Source organism: Schistocerca americana, chromosome 5 (genome assembly GCF_021461395.2).
Source record: "Schistocerca americana isolate TAMUIC-IGC-003095 chromosome 5, iqSchAmer2.1, whole genome shotgun sequence".
Lineage (NCBI taxonomy): Eukaryota > Metazoa > Arthropoda > Insecta > Orthoptera > Acrididae > Schistocerca > Schistocerca americana.
The window spans coordinates 489,331,704-489,353,499 of record NC_060123.1 but is presented as its reverse complement, the minus strand read 5'-3'; the positions used below and the strand labels follow the sequence as shown (position 1 = coordinate 489,353,499).

At 40.5% G+C, this 21,796-nt stretch overlaps 1 protein-coding gene across 1 annotated transcript in view; it reads left to right on the top strand.

Annotated features, from left to right (window-relative positions):
• Positions 1-21,147, top strand: part of LOC124615750 (adenylyltransferase and sulfurtransferase MOCS3) — a 217,796-nt gene extending 196,649 nt beyond the window's left edge. The window contains exon 9 of the mRNA XM_047143837.1: positions 20,892-21,147. Within this exon, the coding sequence (XP_046999793.1) occupies positions 20,892-21,043 (152 nt within the window). The 3' untranslated portion in view covers positions 21,044-21,147. The remainder of the gene's footprint in view (positions 1-20,891) is intronic.
• The last annotated feature ends 649 nt before the right edge of the window (positions 21,148-21,796 follow it).

Below are 21,796 nucleotides of genomic sequence, written 5' to 3'. Positions count from 1 at the left end.
TAAGTGGAGGTCAGAGGCTTTCCTGATCTGTGAAGTAAGACAAACAGGGATCTGTGGCATATCTGATGACACAATGCTGGTATAGCCACAATTGTTTTGGAGCACATTGTTCAGTGCACATTGTTGAACATGGGCTCCACGGCAGATGACTCCTATGTTTTCCCATGTTGGTCCAATGACATTGTCAGTTACAGTTCTAGTGGGCACAGAATCATTAAGAGTGCACTGTGGCTCTCCAGAAATGTGTTTTGGACTGTGGATCAATGGAAATGTGTCAGTTGTTCAGATGAATCACATTTCTTGTTACACCAGGTCAGTGGTTTGTGTCCAGATATGCCATCATACAGGCGAATATCTGCTTGAAACAGGTATCATACTACAGTCACAGACTGGCGGGGACAGTATTATGCTATGACAGACATTTGCCTCGGCTTACATTGGAGCTATGGTAATAATTAAAGGCACCACAGCTGCCTGTGAACTATTTGAACATTATTGCATACCACCTATATCACTACATACGTCATGTCTTCCCCGTTGGTAATGTGGCATCTTGTAATAGGAAAAATGTTCTTATCATGAGGTCATAATCGAGCTACAGTTGTTTGAGCAGCATGATAGTGAACTCACCTTGCTCTTTTGGCTACCAGATTTGCCTGGTAGGAACCCAGAGAAACAGCTGGGAGGTTGGCGGGTGCCATCTCCATGTTGAAAGATCACCAGCCCATAATGTATGGGAAATCTATGAACTATGCATAAACATCTGGTGTGACATTCCATAAACCTAGCAAGGTCTTGTTGAATCCATGCCACAAATAATCCTTGCTGTATTGCATTCCGAGGATGGACCATATGAGCTATTGCCCTGAATGTTTTATCTGTTTTTCATTAGTTCCATTGTTTTATATTTCTAACTACATCTACGCCCATACTTTACAAGCCACCTTATTTATTTATTTATATTTTCCCCCATGGAGTCATTGAATCAATGGTTTGTGCAAACCTCATAAACAATACTGTTATAGTAACTACACCGGAAAGTATGTGTTGCATACAACTGCTACATCTTATATCTGTTTTACACAGTTATTACCATACCATTCAAATCCTACTTCTGTTTATTTGGACTTTTTTATAGCATATGAAATATGCTACAGTTGTCTGAGTTTTCGGCTTTCCATTTAAAATTTTAACCATACTTTCAAATGCTACTGCTTCTTATTTGGAGTGTTTTACAACATATGTAATATGCTACTGTTGTCTGAGTTTTCAACTTCCCACTTAAAATTCTTTGAATGTATTTAAACATTTTTATATAAAAAAATTTTAATTTTGCATTGAAATCATTCTCTTTTCATGGCTTAGTGATGTTGACAAATCAGACCACAGTCATGTTAATTTTGTTCTTATGTAAAGTTATTCTGTTTAAGTGTAAATCCAGTGCATAGCACCATAAATAGGATATGTTATTGTGTTGTGTAAAATTCCTAATGTGTGGCTTGGGACTAGCTTTGACAGCTGGCTAAGCCAGGGACATAAGACAGTACTAACTTTCCCACATTATCTTCATCGTTACCTATTGTATTAATGGGCCTTTAATGCCTACAGAAGAAAACAGAAGAAAAAAAATGGAAAAACTTCACACTATAAAAAATTATAAATGAAGCACAATAGAGGGAAGTCAGTCAGTCACAACAGAAGAGCTGATATAAGTCCACCATTGTTGGTCTCCAGCTTCATCTTCCATCATTGTCAGTCTCTGGCTTCATCTTCCATCACTGTTGGATCCACTTGTTTAAGGATTGTTAGTACTCAATCTTTCCATTGAATCCTGGGATGTCCCATAGGCCATTTTTCAGCAGGTTGAGAATGGAGGTCTTGGTTAAGGAGGGATTCATCACTTCAAAAGAAGTGGACAAACCACTGTATCCTTCTCTGACCTAATATTAGGCCAATGTGTGGCTTTCCAGACACTTGGTTTAGGTCTTTCTTCGTTATTCATTCCCGTTTACCGACAATTGTATCGCAGACAGTTCCATTGATCTTTTGAACTACCTTCCTCTTGAAGTTGTAGCTAACATCACCCAGCTTTCTCAACCAACCACTCATATGGGTCATCTTGCATTCTTCATTCCCACTTACCTTCTGTGGTATTATAGATGGGTCTGTAAGTCTTTTGAAGTACCTTCTTTTCAAAGGCACTGATTGTTTCTTCAGATGTTGCTGATGTCGCACAGGTTTAGCCACCATATAAAAGTACTGGCCATGCTACTGTCATGTACAGCTGAATCTCTTTCTTCCATTTTATTAGACATGACTTGAATAGAGTGTTCAGACTTAAGAACATGCGATTTGTGTTTATTATTCAATGATGCTCTTCTTTTGTCACTTAATTTTTATTAGTCAGCATGGATCCCCTCATTCAGTGGTATGCCTATCAACGACAACAAACAGAAGGAGAGCTTGACAGCATGACACACTATGAAATCATCATTCACCAACAATGCAGTTTTCTTTGCATTGTGGAGTAATCAGGAGGTATCAGCACACACTTGCTCCTTGGTGTTTCCAGTATCACAGAGTCATCACTGAATGCCAGGATTGTGTCTGCCCCCACCACCTATTTTGAATACTAAATAGTGCCAATAGTTGGTTGCCAAACCATTCTTGACAAGTTGATTGAGAGTAGCAACCTGCAGTAGTTGGATACATTTCAATGGGATGTATAATTCCTCAATGTTTTCCATAACATGGAGCAGTTAGTGCTGCTATAAACTTGTCAAAAATCAATGAAGGTGATGTGTAATTCCCAATCAAACTTGCAAAATTTTTCTGTCAGCTGCCTCAAGGTAAATATGACTTTCCGACATATTACATTAATATGACACTTACCAAAGATTTTCACACATGTACACATCAAAACATTTCTAAGAAGCAATTTCAGTTGCTGAGATACTATTGTGAATTGTGTTTTATTCATCTCATGGACTTACATTTGCAATTCATTTGGTTTGCGTACAGGAGGCATATAAAAAATTTATAAAACAGTCACAATGATTTTTACATTAATAAATAATAGCACTACAATAAATAATAAGAGTATAAAGATATTTCTTGGAATGTGTAACACATTGTATCCAGATCAAATTTCCAGTTTGTTCCGCATGAATTCATCCACTGAGTAATAACACTTCATTGTCAGTACCTCATATTGCTTTCTTTTAAGTGAACCTAAATTCATCAGCATCAACTTGTTCTCTTTTAATTTATTATAAATTTTCATTCCCATTTATTGAGGTCCCTGGGCAAACAGTTTGAGGCGGTGGGTGGGGAGCATAAAATTTTCTTTGTTTCTAGTATCATGTGAATGGACAAAATGGTTTCCCTCAAATAATTCATGTCTGGTGTACAAAAATATAATAATCTCATATATGTATAAGGATGGCAGAGTTAATATTTTAAGTTTTGTAAATAATGGTCGACATGGTTCTTTGTGATTTGCAGTGCACATATTTCAAATGATTTTTTTCTGTATTTTTAGTATTCGCACTATGTTTGTCGAGTTACCCCAAAAAACAGTACCATAGCTAATAATGGATTTGAAGTAGCTTATATATGCTACTTTTTGTGTGTCCTTGTCAGTTGCAGTTGATAATATTTGCATTGCAAATGCAAAGCTGCTCAGTTTGTTTGCCAGGTATTCAGTGTGTGCCTGCCAGCTCAAATTTTTATTTACATTTAAACCTAAGAATTTGACTGAGTGAACTTCTTCTATAACTTGGTTGTTGTGGGCATTCTTAATCTTACAATATAGGCTTTCACGGCCGGTGTTGTCTTCATTTGAAACTTCCGGGTTGAGAGGTCGTGGTCGATGTATAAAATTTCCACCTAACGTTTCGTCTCCATCTGCAGGAGACACCTGTTTACTGCATCTATGATGCTTTTCACCTGCTGAAAACCAAATTGATTGTTTAGAATAACATAATATTTTGCAATGAAGTTTTTGATTTGTGCATCAGCAAGTTTTTCAAATATTTTAGATAGGACTGGGAGAATCAAGATAGGACAACAATTTCCCATGATCTCTCTTGATCCCTTCTTGAAGAGTGGTTTGACTTAAGCATATTTCAGTACCTCTGGGAAACAGCTCTCTTCAAAACATTGATTTATTATTTGAGCTAGTGGTACCATTTTAATAACTTTGGTGGTTATTCCATCCTAACCTGCAGATTTTTTGTTTCTTAATGTTAGAATAGCATTTTCTACATCCTTCACAGAAACTTTTAAGAATTTTGTAAAGTTTTCAGAGTTTTCACCTAGACCAAAGGGATTTACTTTGTTGTGATAATCTGTTACATCTGCATTGACTTTGCTATATTTATAAAAAATTCATTAAAGTATCCTGGTATTTGAGTTGGATTTACAATAGTATTTCCTTCAGTGTCAATTTTTGAAATTTCTTGATTACAGGCTTTAACACCTAACTCAGTTTTAATGACTGACCACACAGCCTTTGTCTTATTTTTCTGATTTAAAATTAGCCTGTTATTTGCCAGTTGTTTTGCTGCCTGACAACTCTTTTAAATAAGGTTTTATAGACTCTAACATATTTAATGAAATCAATATCTTTATTATATTTTAGTTCTCTGTGCAGTTGCCATTTCCTTACTCTGGAAATTTTTATGTCCCAGCACTTTACTTTATTTGTTATTTTATTGCTGCAGAGTCTAGGTGGAAATGTTTCATTAAAGACACCAAGAAAACTGTTTAAGAATTTCTCAAAGTTTTCATCTCTTGAGTTACAATGATCAAAAGGCTAAGTTTTCTCTTTTAGCTTCTCACTAAATGTTAGCAAGTTTTCTTTGCTAAAGTTTCTGCTCATATGGGTTCTCATACATGAAATGTTCCTGCCTGTCTGTGGCAGCTCAATGAAAAATTTCACCCCCGTCGCTACTTATCGGTTTCCCTTATTTTTTATGACCTGGCAAGTATCTATGAACATCTTGCTGAATATTTTTGAGCCCAACCTATTTAGATGTAGACCATCTTTGGCAAGAGACTTTGCACTTCAAAATTTGTTGGGATCAATAAAAATGACTCCTAGTTTATTGCACTGTTCTTTAATATTGCCATTTATTTTCTGCACATAGCTGTCACTCATCGATCTCCTATACACAATGCCACTTATTATTATTCTGGAATTTGAATAGAGTCTTCTGGCCATTCGGATGAGGTTCCTTGTGTGGTTTACAATTTCTTTCTCACAGTTGTTTTGAAGCAAATTTGTTCCCACATGGATAAAAACACCTTTTGGATTTCTGCTATGCTTATCTGCTGTTTTCTCTCTTGAGTTTAAGATATTGTTTAGGTGTGTATGCAATTGATGTATCCTGACTCCAGGTCGAATGTTGATTTTGGAGTTTGGAACAACTAGGTTTTTCAACAATGAGTCACCTGTAATAAAGAATTCACTTTCTGTCTTATTATAATGCTTCTCTCTGTCTTTTTTGTACGTTACGCTGGTCCATTTATCTTTGTTTGGTTCTTCAGTATCTTTTTCTTTCATAATGGTGGCTGAATTTTTTAATTGTTTGTGCATGTTTGCCGAAGTAGGTCCATCTAATACTGGAGTGTTTCCACATACACAACACTTTTCACATTTCAATGAAATATGTCATAGAACAAGATTGTTGTACAATCTGTGTAGCTCATTTTGTGTGAATTAGATTGGGCCATCAAGCAATGGAAACTCCAGGGTGGAATATCAACAATGTAGCAAAAGATAGATTTCTACTTACCATAAAGACGACACTTTTAAGTTGCAGACAGACACAATTAAAAGACACGTACACGCACGCTTTTGGCCACAACCTTCATCAGCAAAAGAAAGAGAAACACACACCATTGATACACACATTCACATTTACATTTACATTCTGGTCCGGGAGCTGGAGTTGGGGGTCATGTGTGCATGAAGTGTGCTTACTTGTGTGAATGAATGGTGTGTATTTATCTGTCTTCTTCTGAGCAAGGGTGTGTCCTAAAGCTTATGTGTAAGAGTCTTTTTATTTGTGCCTGCCTGCATCTTAATATGTCATCTTTAGGTTGTACCCTGTTTTAACAGGTACAAGAAAGAGGAAAAGACCCATAATTCAGTCCTAAAGAACATCCTGCTTTACTGTTTCATTGCCTCTTCGGTTTGCTGCTAGTTAGTATTGGTGACTTCTAATGCAGAGGCCCTAGGTTCAATTTTCGTGACCACATCATTGAGGCCAAATGAGAAACTCCTTGGTAAACAAGCAGTAAAAATCGACACAGTTACTGCCAAAATGGCATCGGATTGAAAGGCTCATACCAGATTAGATGTCACATAACATTTATTTACTAATAGATTGAAAATTTGCAATCCTGTCAACTGTCTTCTTTGTCACTTTCGTATTTTGATTATAATTCATCAGGTGTGTGGCCAAGAAGATGCCTGGATAGATCCCTGATATTATGTGACTTCAGTGTTTTTAGAAGTAACTTACTGTTTACTGAATCAAATGCTTTTGTCAGGTCTAAAAACATACCTACAGTCTGCATAATTCATTCTAAAAGATAATCTAATATACATGGTGATTCAACTCCCCCTACTGAAGGGTTTTATACAACCCACAGTGCCTTCAAATACCATTTGAAAGATTTTCACATTCTCTTGCTCGCTACATGCAAGCTATTAGTTGTACATAAAAAATGAACAGGGCCTCTTTGTAGGAAATCTAATGTACTTAAATTTTGTTCTGTGATACATTTTTGCTGGAGGCTATAAGTTTCAAATTATTCAAGAAAATCATACAAACTGACCTTTAGATGTGTTTCTCTTGAATAACACGAAAACCATATCCCAATACAAATTTTAACTACATTAGATTTGCTACAAGAAGGTTGTGTTCATTTGTTTCTGTAGGACTAATAATCTGTGTGCAGTGAGCAATAGAATATGAAATGGTTCTAGAAGGTGGTGTGGGTTGCACAAAATCCATTGGTAGGGGCAGCTGAATCACACTGTATAATTTTGTTGTGTATAGCGTAGGGTATTATGTTCCAGTATTATTTTCAAATTTCTTGTTCCTTTAACTAATACTTCATAGGAAATTAGACTACCAGTGCTCTGCAGTCATTGATACTGAAGAGAATATAATTCACTACTTATTTTAGTAAATAAAAAATTACAATTAAAACTTTCCCATCATTGGGCACTGAAGAAAAAGTAGCTGCATATCTCTACAGAGAATTATTATCTTACTATTTGTGGGTTCTTTTCTGTATGATTTTATTAATTTTTGCACAATATGTGCGAATGTTAGTTGAAAAGTGAAGGTACAGAGCACAGACGATATCTCTGAAGCAGTCATTCATAATAAACAATGGAAAATCCAGGGTGAAACAATAACAGTACAGTGGAACTCTGATTTTATGTTCTCCAAGTTTAGGTTTTTCACAATTCTGTGCCGTAAATTCGTACCCCCTGTGAGAAACCCATAAGATCAAAACTAAAAATTACCTGATTTTACGTTTGTTCCTTAAAAGGTTTACTCAATTCTACATTCTTTCTCAATGTCTAGCTTGACTTCATCTCGTTTTCTTCCTATTGACATTTGATGTGACTGAATGAGTTATATAAGTGGCATAAAAAACTGACGGTTTGCACGGTGGGTGGTGGCAGGTTTAAGGGAATATTTTTGGCCATTGCAGAAGTAAGGGAATATTTTTGGCCATTGCAAAGAGGGAAGATGTGAGAGGTGAGAGAGGAAATGCTGACGTAATCCGTGACTGGTGTTGCCAACACAACTTTCAACATTTACCTTCACCACACAGTGATGATGGGCCGAGTACGTTTCAAACTACTTGTTTTAGGAATTGGTGTACTCTGACATGATGGTGCCATGAAGATGAAAAGGTGACAAGGAACAAGGCTGTCAATTTGTCGATCGCTATAGTGCCAAGTTGATGTTTATGGATGTTCTAGTGACAGGAGGATCTCAGTTGTAGCAAGAACTCTTTAGGGGAATATGTTTGTGGTTGTACAATGTGCAAAATATTTATGACAAGGAAGGATATGAATGTTATTGCTCATCATTCCACTTGCAGCAATTTAAGCTGTCCTCGTAGGTTCCTGCCTGACCACACACTCAGAAACCACCACAGATCGGAAATAAATAGGCAGATATTTATTTCATCCTTTGTTGTCTAATGAGACAGAAATGTTAAATAAAACTGATTATTGCAGAACTTATTGTATTACAATCATAACAAAGTTCCAGCGTGTGATAACAATGCTAAGTTGGAAAAAAAATATTACCATGCAGTGAGTTGTGAACCTATAATATCTAACTCAGCTAACCATGACGTTATCCATTACACTACAACTTACTCATCTGAATTTTGTATTGGAATTACTTATCATAAAGTCTCTTGTAACCTTATATAATTGATGCTTTATTAATTGACATTTAATGATAAGTGTGATGTATTTGTGCTATACTTTCGGTGGATTGTTGCTTTTAAATGGCATACTGTGAGCATACATCACACACTACCAAGGAAATGAATCATCGAAATGCACACAGTCCATACAGGGGTCATTCACAAGTAGTCGCAAAGTTGATAATTGAAAACCCACTAGTGAAATCATCACTACAAAACGTAGAGTGAAGTTTACTTGACTCAGTTAAACTGCCATTGGCCACAGAAGGAAAACACACCCACCCAACATGTTAGATTCTGACGCCTTTCACTGTACTTCACAGTTTTCAGTTTAATTCACCTTGTTCATCAATTATTGCTTTTTTTCTGGATGAACACATAGGAGACATGTCTCAAAAATACGTGTTTTGGTGTATAGTTTGAATTGTAGCTCGATTATTGTGTACCCAGATATCAGTTTCAGTTTTTGATGAGTTTTTACTTGCTATTACACATCTGTGATTTTGTAAGAACTGATGAAATTCAATTATTGTATAAACATTGTATTGTACATTTAATTTCCTTTACTATACAGATTTTATATAATGTATTGTTGAGGATTACAATTTTTAATCACATATGCCAATCACATTTGTATTTGCTTGTGTTTTGGGGGTTTTAGCATTTTCCTCAATTCTATATATTTTCCTCAATTTTGCATTTTCTAAGTCTAGACTGTACAAAAGCATAAAATGGGGGTTTCACTGTATTCTGAAAAGGATAGATTGCTACACTCTGTTCATCATAAGAATAATAAGGTATTATGCCATGTACTCTTCTGCATTTGCTTGAATCTCATTGGATTTCATTTCACGTGCAGCGGAAACCAAGTTGTGACCAGCAGTCAAGTACGTTCGGAAGGATATATTTTATGCTGCATTACATGCACATACACAGTGTGGGGAGAAAAAAAGGTGCAAGGCAACAATGTAGCTTGGAATGTCATTTAATTTTTAAAGAGAATGAAATAATATTCGACAAAACTCCAGCACTACTGCGCGCTTCTTCGATGACCAGACAGAAAACATAAAATGCTCTCGTTCTCACCAGACACAGTATTCTGGTTACAAACAAGATGGTGAAAATTTCTAACTTAAACACAGGGGGTAATTTTTCTGAGTGAGCCATGTGTGGCGCAAAAGCATACTGCAGGGATTTCACCATACTGTTGAATACTGAACCACTGAAGGTATTAATTACTGTCAGTCATCAGATAATCTCTTAGCTCCTTCCTTATCCGACTCAGAGAAATACATTTTAGTTCTGGAAGTGTCATCTGCTGCATTGATAATGAGCCTATCAACAACAGAACCCATGAAGCCAACCAGGTGCCGCATTTTCTCCTCTTCTTTTATGACGAGCCATTCTACACTCCTGGAAATGGAAAAAAGAACACATTGACACCGGTGTGTCAGACCCACCATACTTGCTACGGACACTGCGAGAGGGCTGTACAAGCAATGATCACACGCATGGCACAGCGGACACACCAGGAACCGCGGTGTTGGCCGTCGAATGGCGCTAGCTGCGCAGCATTTGTGCACCGCCGCCGTCAGTGTCAGCCAGTTTGCCGTGGCATACGGAGCTCCATCGCAGTCTTTAACACTGGTAGCATGCCACGACAGCGTGGACGTGAACCGTATGTGCAGTTGACGGACTTTGAGCGAGGGCGTATAGTGGGCATGCGGGAGGCCGGGTGGACGTACCGCCGAATTGCTCAACACGTGGGGCGTGAGGTCTCCACAGTACATCGATGTTGTCGCCAGTGGTCGGCGGAAGGTGCACGTGCCCGTCGACCTGGGACCGGACCGCAGCGACGCACGGATGCACGCCAAGACCGTAGGATCCTACGCAGTGCCGTAGGGGACCGCACCGCCACTTCCCAGCAAATTAGGGACACTGTTGCTCCTGGGGTATCGGCGAGGACCATTCGCAACCGTCTCCATGAAGCTGGGCTACGGTCTCACACCCCGTTAGGCCGTCTTCCGCTCACACCCCAACATCGTGCAGCTCGCCTCCAGTGGTGTCGCGACAGGCGTGAATGGAGGGACGAATGGAGACGTGTCGTCTTCAGCGATGAGAGTCGCTTCTGCCTTGGTGCCAATGATGGTCGTATGCGTGTTTGGCGCCGTGCAGGTGAGCGCCACAATCAGGACTGCATACGACCGAGGCACACAGGGCCAACACCCGGCATCATGGTGTGGGGAGCGATCTCCTACACTGGCCGTACACCATTGGTGATCGTCGAGGGAACACTGAATAGTGCACGGTACATCCAAACCGTCATCGAACCCATCGTTGTACCATTCCTAGACCGGCAAGGGAACTTGCTGTTCCAACAGGACAATGCACGTCCGCATGTATCCCGTGCCACCCAACGTGCTCTAGAAGGTGTAAGTCAACTACCCTGGCCAGCAAGATCTCCGGATCTGTCCCCCATTGAGCATGTTTGGGACTGGATGAAGCGTCGTCTCACGCAGTCTGCACGTCCAGCACGAACGCCGGTCCAACTGAGGCGCCAGGTGGAAATGGCATGGCAAGCCATTCCACAGGACTACATCCAGCATCTCTACGATCGTCTCCATGGGAGAATAGCAGCCTGCATTGCTGCGAAAGGTGGATATACACTGTACTAGTGCCGACATTGTCCATGCTCTGTTGCCTGTGTCTATGTGCCTGTGGTTCTGTCAGTGTGATCATGTGATGTATCTGACCCCAGGAATGTGTCAATAAAGTTTCCCCTTCCTGGCACAATGAATTCATGGTGTTCTTATTTCAATTTCCAGGAGTGTATATCCCGCCAGCATTTGGTAGTGACACCTGAAAAACCTGTTTGCGTAAGCTCCATAAAGTCTGGCAGCTTAACAGTCTTGTTACTTCTAGTCCCAAATCTGGTAACTTGGCTCCAGATCAGTTCTGTTCATATTTTATAGTGGTATAGTGGTAAATGTAAAAATGCAGCATTTTATGGTGTACTTGATGCTGTGAAAATGATTGTTTTTCATGTTTCTGTGACACTTATCTACATCTGTGGTATAAAATGATAGGCATAGTCCAAATAAAGAGTATTTGGTTTTTAATTTTTGCCATAAAAATTAAATTGTTATGTTTCCTTAATTTAAGCAGCTTTTATTAACAGTCTTTCATAACATATTGATAATTAAGAGTTTGTATTTGAACTGAAAACAGGAATTTTGTGTGCAACATGTAATTAGAAACTAGATGATGTGCATTTTTCACAAAAAATGATGATGAATTTTACAGTTACGAGATGAAGGTATTTAAAATTGAACGAGGGAAAAAAAATTACTAAGATGTGATTTGAACCAGCAAGCCATGAACTGTAATAGATTTTCAGTAAATTACTAAGCTACTGGTTCCGCTACATGTCCAGTATGTGCTTGTGTCTTAACTGAATCTAATACGATCCCTCAGAAAACTTCGAAGTTTACTCTCTCTGTAATTTTATGAAAAACATTAAGAACAACCTACTTCTCAGCACTTTTTAATCATGTTCCACAACGGAACTGGAAGCAGCCTCAGCCATTTTCATACTGTGCATCAACAGCGCAACAGTTGGAGCACAACAGTGCAGAGGCTATGACTGTACATGATTCTTGAAATGAAAATTACATTTCTAAAGCGTGATTGAGACAAGTGTTGATAGCTGTTAATAAATTTGAATATTTTAAAGTTTCATTTAATGTAACTTAGTAATAATATATCTAATACATAAGTAGGTCCTATTTCCAAGAGCATAACAACACTAGTGTATATATGAAGTCTTCACGGGTTGTCAGCCGAGTAGCATCGTCATCTCGTAGCAATGTTTCGATGGAATGTGTCTCCATCATCTTCAGGCGAAGTGTTTGGATATCATCGGTCGCAGGCTTATGTCTTTGCTGGACTGCTCTCTGCTTCCCTCCACCGGCCAATCACGTGCCCGCAGAATTGCCCGATGCGCCTGGAGCGGCCGGTGGTGAGGGGAATGCGTGTGCGGGGTTCGTGTCCCATCATCTGTCTCTGTCTGCTCCGTCCGTGGCCCTTGGTGGAACAGAATGATTGCAGGCTCTCAGACTGTTCTGAGATGGTAGCCACTGTCGCAGTTGATTGGGTTGTCGTGTAACCATATTTCTATGGACTCTTTAATTACTGAGTCCCAAAATCCATTTGTACTGCATATTTCCTTTGTGTCCTCAAAATCAAAGGTGTGCTTCTCGTCTGTGCTATGTTCGGCCACATCAGACTGACCCAAGCGTACATGCCTGATGTGTTCATTGCGGCATTGTGAGATGCAACACTGCGTCTGTCCTATATATTGCACCCCACATTTGCATCCGATCTTGTACATACCAGACCTAGTGGATCCTTGGTTGAACCGAGAAGGTCTTTGATTTTTCCCGCTGCACAGAAAACGGTCTTCACTCTATGGATTTTGGCCATTGGAGGACCCACGTATGGCAAGAACACGCAGCTCATTGCTTCATCTTCATCCAGTCTCTCTTCTTATGGTTGGCCTTCAGAGCTCTCCTTATTTGTGGCTCTGAATAATTTAGCTTATATTAGCATGTCACTTGTCACTATATATATATATATATATATATATATATATATATATATATATATATATATATATATATATATATATATATATATATAAAAAAATCAAAGATGAGGTGACTTACCGAACGAAAGCGCTGGCAGGTCGATAGACACACAAACAAACACAAACGTACATACAAAATTCAAGCTTTCGCAACAAACTGTTGCCTCATCAGGAAAGAGGGAAGGAGAGGGGAAGACGAAGGAAGTGGGTTTTAAGGGAGAGGGTAAGGAGTCATTCCAATCCCGGGAGCGGAAAGACTTACCTTAGGGGGAAAAAAGGACAGGTATACACTCGCACACACGCACATATCCATCCACACATACAGACACAAGCAGACATATTTGGTCTTTAAATATGTCTGCTTGTGTCTGTATGTGTGGATGGATATGTGCGTGTGTGCGAGTGTATACCTGTCCTTTTTTCCCCCTAAGGTAAGTCTTTCCGCTCCCGGGATTGGAATGACTCCTTACCCTCTCCCTTAAAACCCACTTCCTTCGTCTTCCCCTCTCCTTCCCTCTTTCCTGATGAGGCAACAGTTTGTTGCGAAAGCTTGAATTTTGTGTGTATGTTTGTGTTTGTTTGTGTGTCTATCGACCTGCCAGCGCTTTCGTTCGGTAAGTCACCTCATCTTTGATTTTATATATAATTTTTCCCACGTGGAATATTTCCTTCTATTATATATATATATATATATATATATATATATATGTATGTGTGTGTGTGTGTGTGTGTGTGTGTGTGTGTGTGTGTGTGTCTGTATATGTGTGGATGGATATGTGTGTGTGTGTGTGTGTGTGTGTGTGTGTGTGTGTGTGTGTGTGTGTGTGTGCGCGAGTGTATACCCGTCCTTTTTTCCCCCTAAGGTAAGTCTTTCCGCTCCCGGGATTGGAATGACTCCTTACCCTCTCCCTTAAAACCCACTTACTTTCGTCTTTCCCTCTCCTTCCCTCTTTCCTGATGAGGCAACAGTTTGTTGCGAAAGCTTGAATTTTGTGTGTATGTTTGTGGTTGTTTGTGTGTCTGTCGACCTGCCAGCACTTTCATTTGGTAAGTCAAATCATCTTTGTTTTTATATATATATATATATATATATATATATATATATATATATATATATATATATTATTGGTGTTTTGCCCTTAAAGAGCGCATTTGGACTTAACTACATGGCCAGTTCCTTTTGCTGCCTTCCTTGCTGCCCAAACTTCCCTCATTCGCTCGCTGTGTTTCTGTTTCCGGTCCTCTGTCCATGCTTCTCGTCGGCTTTGTGTCTTCGGCTTCATCTTGATTGCCTTTTTGGTTGCCCATATTTCTTTCATCTTCTGGCTGTGATCTTGCTTGCGTTCTTCGGTCCATTTTATGCCTGTTCGTTTGTCGCATTGTATATCATGTAGTTTACTTTTCTTAATGATGTTTCTGAACTTTATTCTGTCGTTTATTGTGTCTGCTGTTATGTTGAGCTGGTTCAGGTCGTTTTCTACCTCTGCCATCCATTTGTTGTTTCTAGTGGTTACCCAGTCAAAGATCTGTTTGGTCAGCCTGTGTGATGGCATTCTGTATAGGTGTCCATAGAATTGTAGTCTGCGTTTTCTAATCTTTTCTGTGATTGTCTCCGTATGTTTGTACAGTTCCTCTGTAGGTTTCTTGATCCATATTCCATTGTTGTTAGTTGCGCCAAATATTTTCCTAAGTATTTTCCGTTCTACTTTTTCTAATTGTCTGATACGTGTATGCCCTAGGATTAGTGTGGTCTCTGCTGCATATAGTGCCTCGGGGAGCACCACCGTGTCGTAATGGCGTAATTTGGCTTTTTGTGAGATAGACTTCTTGTTGTAATGATTCCACACTACTTTGTATGCCTTGTCCAGTTTAGTCTTTCTTTCTCCGTTTGAGTCTCTGTTATGTCCACTCATTTGTAGTGTTTCACCAAGGTATTTGAAGTTTGCCGTTTTGTAAATCGTGCCATACTTTGTGTTCAGAGATGAGAGCTTCTTTGTGCTCATAAACTGTGTCTTTTCGTAAGAGATCTGTAGTCCAGTTTTGGAAGCGATTTCGTGCAGTTTTTCAATAGCGTCTTTTGTTTCCTTTATACCTTTCGTGACAATCGCCAAATCGTCTGCAAAAGCCAGGCATTTAATCTGTAGGTTTCCTAAGGTTATCCCCTGTTGTGATGTTTCCCATTCTTTTACGACCTTATCTAACACCAGATTGAAAAGGAGAGGTGAGAGGCCATCGCCTATATATATATATATATATATATATATATAGAGAGAGAGAGAGAGAGAGAGAGAGAGAGAGAGGGGGGGGGGGGGGGGGACATTCCACGTGGGAAAAATATATTTAAAAACAAAGATGATGTGACTTACCATACGAAAGCGCTGGCAGGTCGATAGAAACACAAACAGACACATACATATTTAAAGACAAAGAGTTTGGGCCCAAACTCTTTGTCTTTAAATATGTCTGCTTGTGTCTGTATATGTGTGGATGGGTATGTGTGTGTGGATTGGAATGACTCCTTACCCTCTCCCTTAAAACCCACTTCCTTTCGTCTTTCCCTCTCCTTCCCTCTTTCCTGATGAGGCAACAGTTTGTTGCGAAAGCTTGAATTTTGTGTGTATGTATGTGTCTGTTTGTGTTTCTATCGACCTGCCAGCGCTTTCGTATGGTAAGTCACATCATCTTTGTTTTTTTTAGGGAAACATTCCACGTAGGAAAAATATATCTAAAAACAAAGATGATGTGACTTACCAAACGAAAGTGCTGGCAGGTCGACAGACACACAAACAAACATACACACAAAATTCAAGCTTTCGCAACAAACTGTTGCCTCATCAGGAAAGAGGGAAGGAGAGGGAAAGACGAAAGGATGTGGGTTTTAAGGGAGAGGGTAAGGAGTCATTCCAATCCCGGGAGCGGAAAGACTTACCTTAGGGGGAAAAAAGGACGGGTATACACTCGCACACACACACATATCCATCCACACATATACAGACACAAGCAGACATATTTAAAGACAAAGAGTTTGGGCAGAGATGTCAGTCGAGGCGGAAGTGCAGAGGCAAAGATGTTGTTGAGTGACAGGTGAGGTATGAGTGGCGGCAACTTGAAATTAGCGGAGATTGAGGCCTGGTGGGTAACGGGAAGAGAGGATATATTGAAGAGCAAGTTCCCATCTCCGGAGTTCAGATAGGTTGGTGTTGGTGGGAAGTATCCAGATAACCCGGACGGTGTAACACTGTGCCAAGATGTGCTGGCCGTGCACCAAGCCATGTTTAGCCACAGGGTGATCCTCATTACCAACAAACACTGTCTGCCTGTGTCCATTCATGCGAATAGACAGTTTGTTGCTGCTCATTCCCACATAGAATGCATTACAGTGTAGGAGGTCAGTTGGTAAATCACGTGGTGCTTTCACACGTGGCTCTGCCTTTGATTGTGTACACCTTCCGGGTTACAGGACTGGAGTAGGTGGTGGTGGGAGGGTGCATGGGACAGGTTTTACACCGGGGGCGGTTACAAGGATAGGAGCCAGAGGGTAGGGAAGGTGGTTTGGGGATTTCATAGGGATGAACTAACAGGTTACGAAGGTTAGGTGGACGGCGGAAAGACACTCTTGGTGGAGTGGGGAGGATTTCATGAAGGATGGATCTCATTTCAGGGCAGGATTTGAGGAAGTCGTATCCCTGCTGGAGAGCCACATTCGTTACATTACAAACGTCTGCTTGTGTCTGTGTATGTGCGGATGGATATGTGTGTGTGTGTGTGTGTGCGCGAGTGTATACCTGTCCTTTTTTCCCCCAAGGTAAGTCTTTCCGCTCCCAGGATTGGAATGACTCCTTACCCTCTCCCTTAAAACCCACATCCTTTCATCTTTCCCTCTTTCCTGACGAAGCAACCGTTGGTTGCGAAAGCTAGAATTTCGTGTGTATGTTTGTGTTTGTTTGTGTGTCTGTCGACCTGCCAGCACTTTCGTTTGGTAAGTCACATCATCTTTGTTTTTAGATATATTTTACCCACGTGGAATGTTATAAAAAAACAAAGATGATGTGACTTACCAAACGAAAGCGCTGGCAGGTCGATAGCACACAAACATACGCACAAAATTCTAGCTTTCGCAACAAATGGTTGCCTCGTCAGGAAAGAGGGAAGGAGAGGGAAAGACGAAAGGATGTGGGTTTTAAGGGAGAGGGTAAGGAGTCATTCCAATCCCGGGAGCGGAAAGACTTATCTTAGGGGGAAAAGGGACAGGGGACAGGTATACACTCGCGCGCGCGTGCGCGCGCACACACACACACACACACACACACACACACACACACACATCCATCCGCACATATACAGACACAAGCAGACATATGTAAAGGCAAAGAGTTTGGGCAGAGATGTCAGTCGAGGCCAAAGTACAGAGGCAAAGATGTTGTTGAGTGACAAGTGATGTACGAGGGGCGGCAACATGAAATTAGTGGAGGTTGAGGCCTGGTGGGTAACGGGAAGAGAGGATGTATTGAAGGGCAAGTTCCCATCTCCGGACTTCTGATAGGTTGGTGTCAGTGGGAAGTATCCAGATAACCCGGACAGTGTAACACTGTGCCAAGATGTGCTGGCTGTGCACCAAGGCATGTTTAGCCACAGGGTGATCCTCATTACCAACAAATACTGTCTGCCTGTGTCCATTCATGCGAATGGACAGTTTGTTGCTGGTCTTTAAATATATTTTCCCATGTGGAATGTTTCTTTCTATTATATATATAGTTTTGAAGAACATTATACCTAGCATACAGAAAATATTACAGAAAGCCAACCTTTAGCTTTAGTGTCAGTTCACAGTTCACCTATTTTTGTTTCAATTTCAGTTCTTCAACGCTTTCTACATTCAATTTCTGTGTGCTGTTTAATCCACAGGAAGAAGAACCTTATATATATATATAGTTTCTGTTCCAACAATATTACGAAAAGATAGTTGCTACTCACCATGTAGTGGAGATGCTGACAAGGGAACCTCCCCATCGCACCCCCCTCAGATTTAGTTATAAGTTGGTACAGTGGATAGGCCTTGAAAAACTGAACACAGATCAATCAAGAAAACAGGAAGAAGTTGTGTGGAACTATGAAAAAATAAGCAAAATATACAAACTGAGTAGTCCATGTGCAAGATAGGCAACATCAAGGTGAGTGTGCACCCAACAGCGCTGTGGTCCCGTGGTTAGCGTGTGCAGCTGCGGAACGACATGTCCTTGGTTTAAGTCTTCCCTCGAGTGAAAAGTTTAATTTTTTATTTTGAGACAATTATCAAAGTTCAGGCACTCACCCATAATCAACTTCGCTCTCCAAAATTCCAGGACATGTTCAGATTTGCTTGGACATATGCAGGATTTGACGGCCAAACACGGAAAAATTTGAAAACGTTAAAAACATATGTTTTGACAGAGCACAGGGAAAACTGTGTGACTGTGAAACTGTTGCATTCATTTGTTGCAGTTTATGTGACAAACTCTTATGTTTTCGCCACTTTTTTTGGAGTGATTATCACATCCACAAGAAAACCTAAATCGGGCAAGGTAGAAGAATCTTTTGACCCATTCACCAAGTGTACAAGTTAGGTGGGTCGACAACATATTCCTGTCATGTGACGCACATGCCGTCACCAGTGTCGTATAGAATATATCGGACGTGTTATTCTGTGGAGGAATTGGTTGACCTATGACCTTGTGATCAAATGTTTTCGGTTCCCATTGGAGAGGCACGTCCTTTACTAATCGCACGGTTTTGCGGTGCGGTCTCAAAACACAGACACTAAACTTATTACAGTGAACAGAGACGTCAATGAGCGAACGGACAGATCATAACTTTGCAAAAGTAAACAAAGTAAACTTTTCACTCGAGGGGAGACTTGAACCAAGGACCTGTCGTTCCGCAGTTGCTCACGCTAACCATGGGACCACAGCGCTCCTGAGCTCGCGTTCTCTTAGATGTTGCCTATCTTGCACGTGGACTACTCAGTTTGTATATTTTTCTTATTTTTTTCATAGTTCCACACAACTTCTTCCTGTTTTCTCGATTGATCTGTGTTCAGTTTTTCATGGCCTATCCACTGTGCCAACCTATAATTAAATCTGAGGGGGGTGCGATGAGGAGGTTCCCTTGTGAGTTGCAGATAGGCACAACAAAAGTACTGTCAAACAGTATTGTGAAAAGTGTAGTTGCTGCTCACTGTATAGTGGAGATGCTGAGTTGCAGACAGGCACAACAAAAAGACAGTCAGAAAATGAGCTTCTTGCCAACAAGCCCTTTGTCGGAGGGTGAACACACACACACACACAACCACAGTCTCTGGCTGCAAGGTCTGTCTGGCCTCAGCAGCTAGCGACCCTAGTAATTTGTGTCTGAGCTGCGTGTTGTCTTGTTCCGATAAAGGCCTTTTTTGCCAAAAGCTTACATGTTTAACAGTATTTGTGTTGTGCCTATCTGGGACTCAGTATCTCTGCTATAAGGTGAGTAGTAATCTATCCTTTTTATGATATTTGTCATTATTTTATTCTGGAGTTTCCATTGTTTCTATCTCAGAGACAATATAATAGTATAATTAATAATTTCATGATACACTGAGATGATGAAAGTCATGGGATCCCTCCTAATATCATATTGGACCTCCTTCTGCCCAGTGTAGTGTAGCTGGTAGATGTGGCATGGACTCAACAAGTTGTTGGAAACCCCTGCAGAGTTATTGAGCCATCTGCCTCCATTGCCATCCATAACTGCAAAAGTGTTGGCGGTGCAGGATTTTGTGCACGAACTGATCTCTCGATTATGTCCCATAAATGTTAGAGGGGATTCATGTCGGGCAATGTGATCAACCAAATCATTCTCTCAAAGTGTCCAGGATGTTCTTCAGACGAATCATGAATAATGTTGGTTTGGTGACATGGCACATTATCATCCATAAAAATTAAATCATTGTTTGGGAACATGAAGTCCATGAATGGCTGCAGATGGTCTCCAAGTAGCCAAACATAACCATTTGCAGTCAATGAACAGTTTAGTCGGCACAGAGAACCCAATCCATTCCATGTAAACACAGCACACACCACTGTGGGACCACCACCAGCTTGCACAGTGCCTTACTGCCAACTTGGGTCCATGGCTTTATGGGATTTGAGCCACACTTGAATCCTATCATTCGGTATTACCAACTAAAATTGGCATTCATCTGACAAGGCCATGGTTGTCCAGTCATCTAGGATCCAACCGATATAACCAAGAGCCCAAGAGATGCGCTGCAGTCCACGGCATACTGTTAGCAAAGACACTTGTCAGTCGTCTGCTACCACATCCCATTAATGCCAAAATTTCCTGCACTGTCCAAACGGATATGTTCATCATATGCCCCACATTGATTTCTGCAGTTATTTCACATAGTGTTGCTTGTCTGTTGCCACTGACAGCTCTACACAAACACCAGTGCTGTCGATTGTTGATTGCTGAGTGGCTGAAGCCAGACTGCTAGAGACTGTGGTCATATGTGTGTGTGTGTGTGTGTGTGGGGGGGGGGGGGGGGGGGGGAGGGGGGGGGGCACGCTCGCTTGCACCCTTGTGTGTCTGTTGTCTATTTTTGATGAAGGCCTAGATTGGCCAAAAGCTTATTTTGTGATAGTCTTTTTGGTGGCCTATCTGTGAATCACCATCTCCCCTATATGGTTAGTAGCAAGTATCCTTTTCATAATATTGTTACATTCCATCCTGGATTTTCCATTGTTTGATATTGTTTCTGTTGCAGTTATTGTCGTTTGTCGCCGTGGGAATGCTTCACAGAAAGGTGTTATTAAACTGAAAGAACACCTAACAGAAGAGGCAGTGACAATACGGGACATTATAGGAGGCCTGCATGGTTGGGCAAATGATGTGGACAAGTTGTTTCCTGTTTACTGATGTCATGCATGCACTGGTTGTTATACGAAGATAAATGGTGGAAGCCTTTTATTCAAACAACCAAGATCATTTTTAAATACAAATAAAATTTCCTGACAGAGCTACTTGGAGGGTTACTTTAGCAAAAAAAAAAAATGTTATTCCTAAATTACACTTTCCCATGGCAGAGAATTAGCCAAATTGTACAAGGTGTACAACTTTGATTCCGCCATTTTTTCCCCAAAAATTTGAGGCTTTAATGAAACAAATTGATTATACATGTATTATTCAAAGTATTTTCCATTGCTGGCCACTACTTTCTCCCATCTTTTGGGCAGTGTATGAATCCCATGTTGAAAAAATTGTTCATCTTTTGAAGCGATCCACGATGCGATCCAATTTGTGGCTCCTTCATGAGATTGGAAGTGTTGGTCAGCCAGGCCATGCGCCATTGATCTAAACAGGTGATAGTCAGAGGGAGCAATGTCTGGAGAATACGACATGTGGGGTATGATTTCCCATTTTAACATTTCCAAGTATGTTTTGACCTCTTTTGCAACATGGGGCCGAGCGAAGTCGTGCTGCAAAATCACTTTATCGTGCCTCTCGCTGGATCGGCAGTTTGTTGTTTAATGCTCTGCTCAAACGCATTAATTGTGTTCAATAATGAGCACATGTGATTGTTTCACTTAGTTTTAACACCTCATAGTACATGATGCCGAGCTGGTCCCACCAAATATAGAGCATGATCTTGAAGCCACGTGGTAGCATGGC